This window comes from Larus michahellis, chromosome 6 (genome assembly GCF_964199755.1).
Source record: "Larus michahellis chromosome 6, bLarMic1.1, whole genome shotgun sequence".
Lineage (NCBI taxonomy): Eukaryota > Metazoa > Chordata > Aves > Charadriiformes > Laridae > Larus > Larus michahellis.
The window spans coordinates 70,562,841-70,580,959 of NC_133901.1; the positions used below are offsets into that span (position 1 = coordinate 70,562,841).

Genomic DNA, 18,119 nt, shown 5'->3' on the forward strand with positions numbered 1-18,119 from the left:
TTCCCAGGAAAACACAGCAAAGCAAACCAGACATGGGCTCCAAAGATCAACTCCCTCATCCTCAAAGCAGCTGTCAATTACCTTAACTAACGAACGCAGATGCAAATGAAATTTAGAGGGGGGAAAAAAAAAAAAAAAGAAAGAGGCAAAGGTACTTAAAGGTAAGATCACAGAGTTTCACTCTGTACATTCTGGATCCATTTTTAATATACCGTGTGGGGAATTAGGACTGTTACTCTCATTAAGACTATCTGGAATTGTATATCTAAATCCCCACACAGCAAACTTGAAATATATATACCCTTCTGAGAATAGGTAGAATTGCAACTGGATGACTAGCAATATATGTTTTTTCTATTATCCCAGCTGAAGAAAGACTTTAAAACTAATGAACAAAGACATGCAAGTGTAATGCTTCGGGAGATACAGGAGAACAAAACTCGAAGAAACAGAAAGCAGAATGACTCCGCTAATAAAATTCAGTGAATATAGATTCTGGTTGTAAAAGTTCAGCAGCTTGTAGGAGAAAAAGTTAAGGAGCAAAATCATAATTACATTCGGAGAAAAGTCCTTTTCGCCCTATGCAAGTAAGAAAAAGACAGCAGTTCAATTTTTAAATAACGACTTAGTGAAAACCATATGATATTGTAGGAGTTAAAAATATTCCGTAAAACCAGGGGTAGGTTTTCAAAAGCTCTTTTTTTTGTTTTTTTTTTTTTTCAAGAATCCTTGATCTCCGAGTAAAATGAGTATATTGTTTTACTGTAAAGTATCTTTTTACATTTTCCTCCCTCTCCCTTCAGGGGGTTTTGCTAACAGGAAGTGACCCTGCATTACAGCAGGTTAAACTTGCCTTTCCTTCAAACGCGGACAATTCAGGCAAACATCCACTTTTCCATTGTTACCCCTTTTTTTTTTTTTTTTTTCCCCTTTTCACTTTACAACAGGATAATGCAGCTTTTCATACTTTCATGTGGCACTCTTCCTTGCTTTTCAGTGTGGGGTTTTTGACCGTTCATGACAAAGTGCTTCTTTGAAATTGGCCAAAGCTCCTTTTAACAGACGCAGCGCTACAAATCCTCCGCGACCACCAAGCAAGCCTGACAAGAGGCGCCCGGGGAAGGAGACACACAACGTTGATTCACTGCGTGTCATTAACGAGACCAGACATCGCCACTGTAGGTAGGCTTTACATTACAGACCACCTGCTGGGTTTTTTGTTGGTTTTTTTTTTTTTTAATTTAATAAAAGTCCCGTGCCCTGGGCTGCTGAGCTCTCCCAGACCTCCTTGATGGGAGCTGACACTGCTGGTACCCCAAGCAGAGAGGAGCAGCAATTAACGTTCCTTAAATGTAAGAAACTTCTACCTTCTTCAAGATTTAGACCCAGGCACACGTAGGCGTAGGTTGTACAGAGCCCACACGTGCCTCAAGCAGACAAGCAACGATCCGTGATCCAAAGCAAGACTCCAGCATCCCATGATGACAAAGACTGATGACTCAATTCCTACCATGAATCAGGTATTGCCACAGCTAAGCCATATGATCTTAGATGTAAGTAAACAGATCGCATCGTCTCAACAGCCTGGTAACACAGAAAAATGGAAACATTGAGAGCAATGACAATATTATTAGTTATTCCAGTGTTCGTCAAGGGATGGGAGATAGGATGGATAATTTATTGTTCAGATCACTGCCGAGGAAAAGATATCACTCTTAGTCAGTCGGCAAGGAGCGCTACAAAATTCAAATGGTTTTAGTACAATTTCTGCTGGCCAGCAGTGAGAACTGTGTCCCTAACTGGCTCTTGATGTTTGTCAAATGACTCGTTTGCAAAAGGCCAAGTGTCAGTTGCTGTTCAGCATTAGCGTCCACGGAAACTATCTGAATTGCAAAAAAACCCGACAGCTACCTGACAGTAGCTCTGCCCACGCTCCCTAACCAAAATGTAATGCTTAACAAGGTCTTGGATTTACCTTTCAGTAAAAACCTGGGGCTGGATCCTGAGGAACAGGGCTGGGCCACATCCTCAGCTCCATTCCCGCAATTGTCTAGACCCAAAGTTGAGGCAACTTTGTAAGCTGTAACCAAGAGATTCAGCCAGATTGTTACTCCCGATGAATATGTCATTGTACCAATACCAGTGCTTCCTCAAACAGCCCTGCCTGGTGAGGATAAGGCTTAATTATCTCTGCTATATCAATAACACCTCAAGCTAAAAGTCTAGATTACAAAATTATCTCTAACATAAAAAGGTTGGGGTTTTTTCTAGCTAGTTCTTTTGGGTTTCTTTGTTTTTTCTTTTTTTTTTTTTTAAATGACGTTGGCAACGGCAGACACATTTCTCAGAAGGAAGATGCTTTCTTTTTGCAAAAGCTACTATTTGACTGTAGAAAGTCATAATCATTTAAAAGAGAAAGCTTATCAAGTGTACCTAAGAGCTATTAGGCTTCAAACCTATAATCAGTCCAAAGTAGGAAGAGCCTCTTGATGTCAAGAAACAGCTTGTTTACAGAGGCTTTTGGCAAAATTAGAGTGTAGTCCAACACTTGGCTTCAGAGCAAACAATCCCATAATGCAGCTAATCAACGGCACCTCACAATAAGTCTCTCTGTGGTGACTGCCAATTTATTTTCTCAAAACACTTTACAAATAATTAATCAATCTTCCCTCTTGGTGTTAAATAAGGGAACGCCACTTCTTTCAGGGAGCCAACGGGTAGCCACGTGCCACTCAGGACAGGATGTGACGCGCCGACTCTGACTGCACACGGAGGAGTTTGGTGGAACAAGAGTGTAATTTGCAATGACTGCACCAGCAAAAAAAGGAAACGTTCCTGCCTGGCACCTGCAGGAGATCATCTTACACTCTGATTCATGGGAGTGTATTATTGCTGCAGAATATTTTAGTGGTCAGGAAATAATCCACCCACGTGACTGGATTCGACTGCTTGCACCAGTGAGTTCCCAATACCCAGCTGGTCGACAATACCGTTTGTGTATTTTGCTAACATTTTTCCCCTTTGCTTCCTATGTGCTGGGACAGGATAAAAGGAAAAATATTCCCTTTTCATTAAACCTTTCGTAATTTGGAGGTTGGTCAAGCACCCGGTAATTATTTTCTCATTGAAGATAATCAGTCTTAGATTTTAGACTCATGCCTCGAATCATCATTGTTTTGCTTGTCCTGCCTTTTGGGCCATGCTATACCAAAGCTGTGTCTTTAACAAACCCAACATTCCCGGGCAACTGGTCCTGAGTCTGAGAGGGTCTCTCTTCATATTGTTAAGAACCATGGAAATGGTTATTGAAAATACTTTGAAATTTGCTGCTGTACTTATGAGACTGTAACATCCACGTAACAAAAATCTCAGCGTTAGATATCCATGTTTGCATTTCAAGGATGTCATGCTAGAACCTATCAGGCGCTATTGTAGTGACTGAGGGAGTAATCTGATGCAGTGCAACTTTAAAAAAAAAAAAAAATATTCTGGATGATTCAGAACATTTAAATGGTGATTTGCAGGGTAAGAAATGTATCAACCACTTGGTATTCTCATCATGTCAAAGACACCTAGTTGTTCAGCTCTTTCTGATCATTTACCGCAGCCAGACTGAGCCAAGTACTCATTTCACAGACTGCAGAAGAGTTGCTCCCAGTTTAAACCAAGTGTGAATAAGGGGAAAATGAGGCCCTTTACTCCAGTGGCATAATGCAGTCACTGAAGCCACATAGCCCATCTCTTTCTCTTAATCATTATTTTAATGATTCCACTATTCAGCCCTCCAGTGCTTGCCCTGAGTGCTAACGAGTGACTTACCCCCTCCAGAGTCTTTCACTTCAAATTGTCTCACATTTTCACTAACTCTGACAGCTCAAGATAGAAATGTCCACCCTGAGCAAGATGGAAAACAGTGGAAGAAACCAAACCCTTAACTTTCACGTGCCAAAACAAGGAAAGCTGAACTTTAATTTGGATCTTCATCAGACACTATGATCATCTTTGGGAAAAATAATTCTAATTTATCAGTTTCGCTCATAGAAATGCTGTGCTTAACATCGTTAACAGGGCAGACATCCTTCTGTCTTCAAGGGAAACAATGGCCTTTCTACCCAACGAGTTCATTGCTATGCCCCATAGTATAAAACTAAGCCTTTGATCTGTGAAATGCATGCTTCCTGAAGGTGGGGGGGCTCCTTCAGCTCCAGTCAAATTACTTTATGGTCATGCCCTTAAATAAGTGAAAAAAACACACCAAAAGCCCCCACAAAACCAAACAAAAACCAATCCCCACCCATCCGTGGCTGCTTGTTGTCTAAAACCGCAGAGAAATTACTAAAGAACAATTAGCTCTATGGGAAACTGTGAGTGCTCTATTCACAGCCAAGGTCACCGTGACATCACAGGGCCACGGAGTCACCAGTGCCGCCACTGAAAAACCAGCCTGGGGGCAGCTTTGGCTTACACAGCCTTGAGCATCATCTCTCCCTCTTGCTTACGTCTGATGCTATGACCTCCAAGGGTAGCTATGCATCCATGTGACAGGGCAAAAGTCCACATCGCTCTTCTGAGTCCCGTTGTTCTTCTAAATAAATGGAGTAGGGAAGAATATCTCTCCACACTGATCCCTTGCTTCTCCTCTTACACCCGAAGGCATCACCCCTTCCTTTGTCACACCAGAGGATGGGGAAGCTGGCAGCAGGCATTTGAAACAAGGAGAAAAACTCAAAGACCTTGGTACTCCATAAACATAAAAGGGTCCTACAGAGAAGAGGAGGCATCCCCTTCCTTTTTAAAATGAATAAAAAACCCTCCAAGATAAGGAGGGGCAACTCCTATTGCCCATCACACAGGTTGGGGTCTATCTCAAAGGCTGGCAGCATCTTCTAGAGTCACTCATAACTGAGGACTATTGATTCCTCACCAAATTTTCAGTATCTGTAAGGACTGAGTCCTCAATTTCTCAGCGTTTCATGCAGTAGATGAAGGTCACATCGCAGTGTGACACAGGCCCAATGACACAAAATGTCTAGACTAAGGAAAATTGACAGCCTCCTCGATTTTAAATTTATACCAGATGAAGTGAAACATCAAAGGAGCTCCTTTTAATGGGCTTTTTGGCATGTGGTCCTTTGTTCTTAACAAGTCGGCACCAGCTGCTATGTCCATAATGCCAAGTCAGTAACGTCCCCGGCCAGATTCTCGGCTGATGTAAACCAGTGTCACTCCTCTGAAGGCAGATATTTCTATTGGTTGACATCAGCTGAAGATTTGGCTCCTCATGCTTAGCAGGTGCAAGCTAAAGTAAAATCTTCTGTGTCATATTTCATATTTCTCCTGTCTTCGCCATCACTACCGCTGTACACGTTCTCAGGCTGGAGAGTTAATTAGCATCAGCTGTAGCTACTCAAGTTTCTATACAATAAATTCCATATTGTAAGGAACAGCTTTCGTCTAATTATATCTTGTTCGTGTGTGTGTGTATATATATATGTATATATTTCCCCCCCGACACACACTCCAATCTCGTCCTCTGGGTTATTGCGTGGTGACTTTCCCATAAACAGAAAATGAGGTGAGAACACCAGATAGGCCACATTCATTCATCGCATCATTTCAAATACTATTTAATAGTTGAAAGTAAATGCTGTTAATAGGCTTCAGCCTTAAGATTGCCCACATTGGCCCATCATGATTACCCTGAGTACATATGAGTTTCAAGGTGACCTACAAATATTTTCTTGATATACAAATGTCTCAAATAGCTGGGGCTTTTCAATGTGTATTTAAAATGAAAACATTCTTTTTTGCTTTGCAGGTAGCAGCATATCAAAATCCCACAACACAGACTGATTTTACTCTAATACAAGTGTGATATATATAGAGATATATATATAGAGAGAGAGAGACGCACACTACATAAAAGAATTAAAATAGCTCTTGAAACAAAATCTAGTTATTTACCCCTTACTAAACATGCTGCTGGCTTCAGCACTTGTTAATAAAACTCTTATTTAAGAAGGAAGCAGAAGCTTACAATCACTTGGGGCCATTCAACACCCTAAAAAGCCCAGATCCCGTCTCAGTTTTCCCTGTTCACTGTCTTGGGTTGCTTTATTTAAGTAAATCATGCTTTCAAGTCACCTGCCATTCTCTTTGGGAAAAAGTATAAGCAACCACAATACCCGCTCTCTGACCTGTCTTGTTCACGGATTTAAACACGTTCTTCCCCTTCTTGAGTACTTCATTCCTGTATTCTGCAGGAGAAGGGACGCTGGCAGCGCAGCCCCCCCAGGTACCCCCTGTTCCTGGGCTGGCTGCCCACGTCCACATTCGCAACCATCGCATCATATTGCCCTTCCATTGCTGACTCACACGTGCCTCATAATCCCGTCCTTTGGTCATCTCCCCCCACCCTCCTTGTGCACCCTCCACATCTCCTCTACCTCAAAGTAGGGCTGCGGGAGCCAGCACAGCGCCTACCATCCAAACCGCATTGACATTTCTCTCCACCTCAGCTGTTCTTCCTTAATAACTCTGCACAGCAGTTTTGGGCATGACAACAAAAGAAAAACAAAAGTGTAGATGTTATAAAAGTTGAGGTGTTAGCAGAAATTATTTCCATTTATAACATAGCTGACGTTTGTGAAGGTGCTCAGGCATCAAGACATTTACGATTATCTAAGCTTAAACATAAATTTAGATGTTGGCATTTATAATCTTTCATAGGAAAGTGATGATACTGTTTAATCAAGAGGTCAAAATGAATTTTAAGTTGTCCAATTTTCTTCTCTTTGCCCCTTTTTCTTAATTCAGCATAGAGCCCGGTAGGCAATAAATTGTAAAAGATGGATGGAAAACTAGATATTCATGTGGAATATATTCTTCATGAAAGGTAGGTGAGAAATTAAGATTAAAAATGCTCCTGTCTTCAGCAGAAACAAGACAAATCTTTTCATTTTTAACTTACCTTGTATTTATGAGACATCAGCTACAGACAGTAAAGGAAATTGCAGCATTCACTTAAAAGCAGCGTTAGCAAGTTCTGACAGCTTGTTAAAAGCCAAGACCAAAGGCAGGGTGATGCACATCGATCACCCGTGACAAAGACCTCATGGAGCTTACCCTTGATCGCATCCCTGAAGTGGGTCGTTTCACATTAACGGGTACATGTTCCTTAAGCTGCCCAAGGGATTTATGTGCTGGCCACTCATTACAAATAAACACAATTACGTCCTACAACTCTATGTCCTCCCACAGTTCAAGTTTGACTTCATGTGTAATATGGATTTTCCAGCACTTACAGTCCAGTTTCTTGCCAGATATTGGAAGTGAAGTAACCAAAGCAATGGGGCCAGCAGAAGGGACAGTCCATAGTGGTGAAATCACAAGATCATATTCCATCCGTGAGATGCTATAGCATGAAACATGGCTTTGAACGCTAACTGAGTTCGAGAGATTTGGATTCTAAGTATAATTACCATCCATGAGCATAGCCCAAGATTTACATTTCATTCTTATTCCTAAAATATCCTTTTCATATGTGGCACATTGTGGAAATATATACCTCTGGAGATTATCTGGACCAACCTCCTGCTTGAAAGCCAGGCCTTAGATTAGGTTATCCAGGTCCACGTAAAGCCAAGTCTTGAATACTTGGATTTGAACATGAAACAGTATGAGTAATAGTGTAAGGAGAGTTGTCATTACGTTAGTGAAGCCACATGAAAAATTAGAGAAAGGACGCTCCAAAGAGGCCATGAGTCAACCGGCCTTATAGGAAACAGCAAACCTGGCCCCAGTACCTGTAAAGCAGGGAAATTTTTGGGTGCTCATTCCACTTCAGCTCCTAATAAGGCAGCCTGTACATCCTGGAAACTACATTTACAGATTTCATACAGAAAACTCTAGCCTTGAAAGTAATTTTTCTTTCTCTTTTTTCCCCATGGTGATGTTATTACCACTTGTATTTCTGCTGGCAGGAAGGTATTGCCTACAGCTGCAAACTAATATAAACTCAGACTTTCTGGGTCATCAGAAATGTGATGGACAAAGTGCTCTCTGCAGTTCCTTCATCCGTAAGATAACTACGTTAAAATATTAACATGGTGTCAAAAATCATTCACTGCCCCTTCTTTGCTAGTCCTTCCTTCTTTTTAAACGTTTAATTTCACACACATTTCATTCCATAAGCATATATCAGACCAAAGCTTAAGGTGAATGGATTTGAGCTAGTAAACATTGGAGGAAAAAAAAAATCTAAAAGAATTGGGAATCTGTAATGGTATAAAGGACTTTGCTGATGGGGTAGTTATTTTGCTTTGCTCATAAAGCAGCATCTTGCAATATGGGTCTTGTAATCTTGAGCTGTATACACAGAAGGGCCACAGCAAAAAGCAGGAAGGCAACCGTGTCCCATTAGAGCTTTCTTTAGGTATTTCCAACTAGTCCAGGAAAAAAGAAAACGTACAACAGGCTGTAGGACTGTGCCAGATTTGCACCAGAAGGGAGAATAGGACCTGGGAGATCACTTCTCTCCCTCACTTCACCCATTTTCGGAATCAAGAGGAACTCACTTTTTCATTTTCTCCCAGGTTAAAATCATACCAATTGCCTTTCATTTTAATGAGCAGTGCGGATGTCTCATGCATTTAACTAGGTTTCTTGTGATTTGTCACATTTAATGGCTGACGGCTATGCAGGAGCTCATTACTTTAGGGATCCTGGTGAGAAAGATTGTTGTTCCGAAGCATTATTCTGGCTGTTTGTACAAATTTCACACAGGAAAGTAAGTAAGTAGTAAGCTGATAAACACCTTTTTATATTACAAAGGGCCTGATCAAGAGAAATATGTATCTTTACATTCTACATTATTGCTTACACAAAAGGTGGAAGCAGTTAAAAAGGTAACACTTCCCATGTTTATTTACACCTGTATTCATGTGTACACAAATGGTGGAAATAATTTCTCAAAACCCAGTATTTCTCAGCTGGTTACCTCACTTATTTCCTCTTTTTAGTAAAATTGTGGAACCATGAGCAGTGTCCTATTTCACTTTCTAACTACTTCTAGTAAAAGTGATTCTTTCATCACCACCACTGTATTACCAAGCCCAGGGAAGGCTCGGTATTATTCTAATCCTTGATTCGGTGGTATACCACAGAGAAACCTTAGATGGTGTTGAACAAAGCATAGTATGCATAGTACTTTCTATGGAAACCTCAGGAGGACATCGTTATTTGAAATTAGGACGGTCTGCAATGAAGTCCAAAGCCGAAACACATAATTTGCTGGTGTCAGTCAGTGGAAGGTCCTCACCAACCCTCACCCCTTTACATTTCTTCCTTGCTTTAGGCCTGGTTGGCATCTTCTCTCTCCTGTTCCCACTGTGCCATCTCCCCTTCAACAACGGACAACGTTTATAAACATCAAGAAATATTTTACCTCAGGCGTTTTTCTGCAGCCAGCCCGAGGGGTGCTTCACCCCGCAGACCCCTGCAGCTTTCATTTAGGGGCCTGACTCCGGAATTACTGACACCGCTGGTTTCTCTGTGGAAAATCCTGGCTCTATTGATAATTTTCTTAAAGGTTAAAGCAGGAGGCCTCTGAATAAAGCAGCCGCCTTCTCACTGTTTGCATCTTGATTAACAGCAGGAGCCATCCCACTGGTTTCAGCAGTAACACAAGGTGCAAAGGGACGGAGCATCCTGGGTTTTGTGCCTTGTCCGGCCCGTGAGAAAGCACACAACTTCTCTGCTGTCTCTTTTTTCCCATTTCCACACTGGGAGGATGAAGTTACAAATGAATCTTAGGAAGTGGCTTATGTTCATATACTGACCCTTAGATCAAAAAGGCCATATGAGAACAAGGTAATTGCAATTAAATGTAGCCCAAGGTCGCAGGGTACACGGGGGGTAAGTTTAACCTTAGTGTTTTTGGTAAAAACCAGACTCGCTCATTGACATTCTTCCCATCCACACTCCCTTCCTGGAGAGTCAATAAACGCAGCTGTGGCTGTTCGAGTGCGCTGTAAAAGAGCTGCTACAGCCCGGCGCAGCAGAAGCTCTACCACTCTGGGCATGAAGCAATCCCCACCGTAGCTCTCCCTTCCCCAGGAGCAACCTTGCAAAGAAAATCTCATGTTTGCAAAATGCTTGGAGATGTTTGAAACAAATGCGTTGAAGATATGCAAACCATCCACCTGGAGCCATTAGTTACAAAGGCCTGGGCTTATTACTGCAGCCTTCTACATAAAAGCTGAAAATGATAATTTTTAATCACAAGGAGCACAAAACCAAGCTCAGTGCAGCCATCTCCTCCTTAATCTCACACCTTGAAATTCAGCCCTTATACAAAGAAATTCTCGGGGGCTAAGCGCTTGCATGTTGCTGTGAGAAAAACAACTAAATTGCAGTTATAAATGGTTAAAAATAGAGGTTTAATGCAGAAAACACAGGCAGAGTTTGCTCTATCACCTGATGAGCAGCATGCATCACGAGCATGGCAAATATATTCATGGTAGTCCTGGAACTGAAAACGTCTGGGTTGTGCTCTGACTCAGCGTGCCTCTGCAGAAGCAAAGGTTACCATTATCTGTTCACGTAAAATCATTGTGGTGGGTCTGTTCCAGCCTGAACCCCTGCTCCACCAGCCTGAGGTTTCTGGAAATTACTTACCTGCCTCATCACTTGAATTAGGAAGCTGGAGAGAAAATGTAGCATGAGAGCTGCCAGACTGCTTATCGTCCTCTTTCTTTGTTGTTACTACGTTATTAGGTCCTCTGGGTATATCCACAAATGCTGGAAGTTCAGAGACAAAGACACTTTGTAAAGGGTATGTACTACCCAAATAGCCTTCATTTGTTGTCTCTCTATTAATTACATTCTTTTCTGTTAAGTCTGCACTCCAGTTTGATCTGAGTGGAGTCTTGTTTTCTCCTAGGAGCTTTGTCTTAAGTATCTCCTCTATTGGCTCTCCATTAGCTATGCCATCTACTCCATCTGCTGTTAATCTAGATGAACTGCAATTTATATTGAAGGACAACACTGATCGGTGAATTTTTTGGCATTTAATCCGAGGTTGGTCAAAGCACACATTGAGCGACTTGTCTAAATAATAGATGGTATTTGGACACTGCTGAGAAACCTGAAGGTGGACACATGAGACGAATGAAGGTGGTACTTTCTTTCTCCCATCCCTGCTTTGAAGATCCACGCCATTCTCCTTGTCTCCAGGGTCAAAAATCCACTTTCGTGACTCTTCACCTAATTGTGAGCAAGGTTCAGAAATCTTTAATGGAGAGACATTTTGGTTTGGAAGGCCGGGCGGAAGCCAGCATCGGAGGGCAGCAGGGATTTTGCTGGAGGTGGTTGACACGGCGTTGGGCTCTTGCACAGCCCCAGCTCCATGTGCTGGGTCACCAGAGCCTGCAGCAACACGCCTGGCTGTAACAGTTATGGAGGCAAACCCTTTCTGCTGGTTTTGACACTGTTTTCCTTCTGTGATGGGAGAGTCCGATGGAGATGTGGCGTCATCTAAAGAGGCTTGAATTTCTAATCTGCTGGGAAGAACCGTAAATGCTCTACTAATGTTCACTGAGCCACGGTTAGCCAAAGATTGCTTGGTGTGATAAGCACTGGGCTGGGGGATCGTGGACTGCATAGGCAAAGCGGGCCGATTTTCTTTTGATTTATCCTCATCAATCATCTGCGAAATAAGTATCGGTGAAATCAATTTTGTATTTTCTGATGACAGAGATTCCTGCAAATGAAAAGATTCAAATCATCAATGTACGCTACCATAATATATATAAATGTTTCTCATCTACCATCTATCACACTGGACAGTTTTGTTTGACATTTCTTGTTAACTTTCGATTCATCCAAACTTCTTTGTCATTTGAAAACACACGCTCTTGAAATCAGTTCTGAATTGTCTGGGAGACTTCAATAAAAGCCTTATCACTCTGGTGCAAAAAAAATATTAAAATCAAAAATGTGTGTTCTATGCTATTATTTTCAGTATTTAACCCATTGTCGCAGTTGGGATTTGTGGCTGCTATGTTTCTTTAAAAATGGACATGTCAAAGGCGGTTGCCAGTTTCAGACTCTAAACTGCTCTTTCATGACAGTCTGCTGGAATTTAAAATGCATTTAAATATATGGTGAATCATTAGCCTGAAGGTCCACGTGTGCCGTCACATGCTGCAGAGGACAGGTGGGCACCAGGGTTGTGACTGCTCTACAACCTCACCAGTTACACGCATGGAAAAACTTCTCTGTGATCCCTCCCTCAGTGATATAGTTTCCTATAAGGGCTCCGGGTACCATTTTAATTCATTAGTTTCCTCTTGCTTATCATTACTTGGTGGCACCTATCAACGATGTAAAACCACATATGTCCAAGACTGATTGACAGGGGCCCAGATTCATTTTTCCAACCATGACAGTAAACATCTATCTTGATAGACCGTACATTACTTCACTTGATATGATAAAGGAGGTGCTTTTATGTTAAAGCTATCTGACAAAGAATAAACCTGAGTTTAAGATCTCCTGCTATTATTATCCACACGGCTGGTCACAAAAGTCACATGCAATAACGCATCTGGCCTGATCTGTAAATTGGCTGTAAATTGGCTGATTAGATTGCTCCTGCCCTCTGTTCCTTGATCTCCCAATCCTAATAGGAAAAACACACAGAATTGGCATGCAAATTCTCAGGATTAGCTCCATAAGGAAAGTTCGGTCAAGTTCATTGGGGGGTTAGGTGCCATTTGCTAGCTGTATTTCTGCTTGTTTATGAATTCATCGCAGACCTGGGTGTCTATCATCTGATAACTAATGACGGTAGCTGACAAGTATTTCGCAAAACATAATATTCTTCTTCCTCAAGGAAGACTATGTGAGTGACGGAGTTGTGACCTCCCGGGTGCCACGGTCGCCCTTCTCAGAGCTCGGGTGCCAGGGATGGGACCCTGCGCTGAAGCCGGTGGGGAAAACCATTCCTGTGCTCCTGTCCCCCATCCATGGAAGCAACATAGACAACAGGCTCCTTTGTAACTCTTGGGAAGGCTGATTTGGGAACCCAAATAGAGAGAGTTAGATCAAGAATTTATTAACGAGGTGAAGTGCCGGATAAATTTTATCAACTCTTTAAACCAGCTGCCTGTGGTTTTGACAATTCAATAATTTCGCAGCCCCAGGGAGAGAATTTTCTTCCTCCTTTGTTTCTTTCATGGTTTGTAACAACATTTGCCTCATATTTTCCACACTGCATTTACTTCTACCTACAGGTTTAAGACCTTTGCACGCTTTCCAAAACTCTCGACTTCCACGAGATTTCTACAGGGCACCAAAGAAGAATGTTGCTTGAAACACTTTATTTTGGATGCATTTCTCATGCTCCAGTAGTTAATTTGACATTTATTCCTTTTGTTAAGGGCTGCACAGATGGAGACATCCTGCAAGAGTCCAAAGGCACGTCAAAAATGCTCCCAATTATCTTCAAACTCATGCACCAATATTTTAAATAATTTGCTTTCCCTTTTTCTGCCTGAGTATATGTATTCTTCCTTCCTCCCAACCTTTGGCAAATAAATGGATCTTTAAGTTTTGACCAGCTGATCCTATGCTCGTTGGGAGCTTTCAAGCTTCACAGCATCTTGTGAAAAAGAAATCCGCGCTCACACGAAGTAATTGTGGCGAACTGAAAACCTCAGGCTCTATCATGAGAACACCTGAGACAGAGTGTACTGATATTTGGGATACCACTTGACTTACTCTCCTGAGGTGTTTTTAACAACCTTTTTCCCCACTCACAGAACATGCAATTTTTTTCCTCCTCACAAAGAGCACGTGGAATCACAACATTTAGCCATCATTTTAGTTGGCTTTTCTGCTGCCTGAGTTAAGCCTAGCTAAACAAAACCAAGTCCAAACACACTGCTCAGCAACCAGCCATTGTTTTTTAAACCTGAATGCACTCTGCTGGCTGCTACCTAAACATAATTTATTTATTTTACCTTGGTAAAGCTTGATTTTCTCTCCGCAGCGGTCTCCCGCTGAAGGCCGGTGCATGTCCTCTCACCATCAGTGCCCCACCGCTTCTGTGTCACTCCTGGGGAAAAAAAATGCAGCGAAAGTAACATTATTTTCGGTGTCCTGGAGGAGATGAGTTTGAAAAATGTGGGTTTAAATGGAGTGCAAGCAGGGGGGGAAGAGCTACTGTAAGTGATCTGATTGCCCTGGGATCTCGTTATCGGAGGGATCCTATTTCTCCCCCTTCCCAGGAGCGGTGCTTGAAACACCCCTGGGGTCCTGTTGCCAAGATGTGTTTGTGGGCAGCCCCACAGTGTGCTCAGGGCCGGCCCAAAGCTTGACTATCTCTGCTTTTGATTTCCGTGGCTTCAGGCACAAGAGTGGAGGAATCGGGGAAGACGGGAAATGAGGATTCCAACAAACGTCGCCTTTGTGTAGCCTGCAGAACCGGGAGCACAAATGAGCACATTAATGGGCCGGACGCTGTGAGTTGGATTTCATTTGAACTAAGTCACCTCCACATTTAAAGAACCACAGTAATTTTAAATCATATTCACACATTCTATTACATCATAACTTTTCTAGTTCAGTGGTAACTATTACATCATTACATCAGTCTCCGATTTTGTCATCCTTTGCTTTCTGTGGGCGCTAGCCTGTCTGCAGCTTTTTACACAGAGCTAATTTCCATGTAACACGGAGCCTGGGCTATTGCAATGATGCATTATGTCTGCTGTCAAGAGTTTTGCCAGGAATTACGTTACTTTCTATGTTGTAATAAGCATCCAAAATTAATTTTCAAAAATTCTCTGTTTGGACTGAAACCTCTTGACATTGCTGGCTGTTGCTTTATAGCAACACGTCACACCACCAGTAAGACGTTTTTTTTTTTTCTTTCACTTATCTTGCCACAGAAGTTGGTAATTTTTTTACTAAGCAGAATTTCAGTTTACATGTAACATAATATTAACAAAGGAATATAAATCAGCTTCACCTTAAAAAGTGTTCACTAACGCATATCCACCATAGCACCACGGCTTCATCTCCTTGGGTAAGGGGTGGAAGGGAAAGAGGGGGAAGGTATCAGGTCCATCCTCCATTGAGAGAACTCCTTGAGTCCCACCACGGACCAGCAACCAGAAAAAACGAACTAGATGTTTGATTAACCTTCTGCTTTAATAAAGTACGCTAAGGTATACTTTAGTAAAGCATACTTTATTTGCACAGCTCCAAGATGCCAATGCCACTGAGTATATTCATAGCTGGTGTTAAAAAAAAAAACAAAAAAGGTTTGCTTTTGTCATTGAGCAAAAGAAGGTCCTGAGCAACAGAGAAAACAGCTGGACTCATTAGCCACAGTATGGAAAAAAATAAAATCCAGAAAATAGCCGAGCAGAGGGCCCACTACACATTTCTTGGCAAAGATATAATGCACAGTTGCAACCAGAGAAAACGCAATGAACCTGATCTAGCACTGGGTCGTGGTCACTGCTGGCACAAAACACGGGCAAGATGCCCTTGGAGGCTGGTCCTCGCTCTGTTGGGGGACACAGGGAGAAGGAGGTGCTGCGCCTCCAGTGAAGGACAAAATCCACCTGCATCCACAAGCGGTGGGATAGGGGTAACTGCTGGGTCAGCCTGATGGAAAGGTTGTTTTCAGTCTATCAGCACTCTGGTGAGTTACACGTGAATACCTCCACGATGAAGAGCTGCTTACATATGCTGTCTTATTCACTTTTTAAAACAGCTAAGCAGGGAATAACTTGCAGGGAAGGATAAAGAAGAAATTGTTGGATTGAATTAGGGCAAGACCTAAAAAAAAAAAATCCAAAAGTTCGATAGACAAAACGTACGTAATTAAAGCAACAACTTCACTTAAGTTATGAATATTTTCCTCAAACACTTTACAGTAAGAAAGCCACAGTTGTCTCAGATAGGGCTGCAAAGCTACAACAGGAGAACATCAACTTGTGAATGTCAACCAGTGCGCGAGGAAATCCAGAAGGCTGGCCGGAGATAAATCAGATCCAGACAGGCACGCTTTGCCAGATGGCCTTTCGTGAATTTCATTCAAATGCATTTTCAGCACAAGAGAAAGACGGTGTACTACAGGGTCAAACAAGAACAAGTTGTCAAAGTCCACGCAGCAGGTTACATATAACATGCAAATTGTTCTTATCAAAGTAACCTCCTGTAATTAGCAATAAGCTGTTGGTAGAACCTTCCAATTTCACACAGATCCCTTGGAATAGGTTAGTTAATTCTTGCTTGTTTAACTCGAAAAAGTAGCTGTTTCTGGAGCAGGAGAGTTAGGAAGAAGTGAGGTGGGAAGAAGAGGAGGAAATGTTTATTTTCTTTGCTAAATCACCCAGAGTGGAGTTTTGCATTGCATTTTGTACCATATCCTGTGCAACGGCAGTCTCATATTACTATGGGAATCCTATTGTTGAAAAACACTCAGACTTTCGGCAAGTCGTTTCAACTAGTTGCTGAGATAGATTAAATGGCATTGGTGGCAAAAGCTCTGGTATTTTTCATGATATTAAATCTATTCTTGGAAGCTTCACATGTGTTAATTCATGTTAACAGAACAAGCAAAAAAAAACCAACCCCCAAACCTTTAAAAAGAGCTTGAATCTGTGTTTGAAATGAAGACACTTCAGGGAGCGCAAGGTTTTAGCTGAGGTGTCTCCCATACGGAGGTTTTCATACAAATCCTTATTGCTGACAAAACACATTGCACTGGAACTCTTGTTGCACAACGAAATGCAAAGTTCAGTTTTTCCCCTGGTGCGAAAGCATGAAAGAAATGGCATTTCAAGTACTTTCCATCCCTGTGGGGAGTATGAGAAACTTATTTCTATCCGACTTGAAATCCTGAGGATTTGCTTAACCTCCCCAGACCTTCCCTTCCCACAGTGACCCACCTCTCCAGCTTACAAATGGGAGATGCGATGAGGAATAGAGGAACAGTTGCTGGCATATGAACTTTGTCCTATTACATCTTCACTCTTTTTAATTTTTTCCCCACAAATACTGTTTGTTGAACCAAATGATACGCTCCTTGGCAAGGCATCTGGACATCCGGCTACAGACCAGGGTTTTCCTAATTACGGAGTGCAGCTGGAACCGATTCTCCCAGTCTCGAGTGCCTGGATGTCTGCCTCGGGCCAACTGGCAGACAGCTCAGATAATGATTCAGAAAAGATGTACTTGTAAATCAGCTTGCTAAAACACAGATGGATTGCAAAGGTGAGGGTGCTGGTGAAAAATAGTGTTCCGCGAATGCTTGGCATGCACAGGACAGCCCAGTTTGTAGCCAGCTGAGGTTTTGTACAAAACTTGAGACGCACACGAAAACAGTTCATGGATAATGCTATTTTGCCAGTGTTTCAGGTCTTTGCTAGACACTTACAGACTGCCATGCTAGGGGAGGTTGTTTGATGACCCCCAGAGGGACACTCTGCAGAGCTGGAATGACTTTAGACCAGTGGCCTTGGCCTCAACTCCAGTTTTTGTCATGATTTCAAGGGGAATCAGGCTCCCTCACAGGTCCATGGCAGCCAGGGTCCCTACAGTCCCAAGGTCAGCACTCTTGATTACCCAAAAATGCCCAAATTCCCCCCTCAGGACCTGAGGGCTAAAGGACATCGATGGCTTGGCTGCAGGGTCAGACATCAGAGCAGTCACTCAGCTGATACAATATCTTTGGCATCACGTAAGCCTTTTTTTAAAGCCTTTTTCTGGATGTCAACCACACCACACAGCTCGGTGTTGTCGGCAAACTGGCTGAGGGTGCCCTCAATCCCGCTGTCCATGTCACCAACAAAGGTGTTGAACATCACCAGTCCCAGTACCGACCCCTGAGGGACACCACCCATCACTGCTCGCCACTCGGACATCGAGCTGCTGATCGCAGCAATTTGGATGCGCCCATCCAGCCAGTTCCTTATCCACCGAGTGTTCCATCTGCCAAATCCATGTCTCTCCAATTTAGAGACAAGGATGTCATGCAGGACAGTGTTAAATGCTTTGCACAAGTCCAGGTAGATGATGTCAGTTGCTCTTCACTTATCCAC

The 18,119-nt window shown here is 42.4% G+C and overlaps 1 protein-coding gene across 1 annotated transcript in view; it reads right to left on the bottom strand.

The window, feature by feature from the left end:
• Positions 1 to 18,119, bottom strand: part of C6H10orf90 (chromosome 6 C10orf90 homolog) — a 69,185-nt gene that overhangs the window by 20,974 nt on the left and 30,092 nt on the right. The window contains 2 exon segments of the mRNA XM_074592356.1: positions 10,678 to 11,761; positions 14,025 to 14,119. Coding sequence (XP_074448457.1) covers positions 10,678 to 11,761; positions 14,025 to 14,119 — 1,179 coding nt within the window.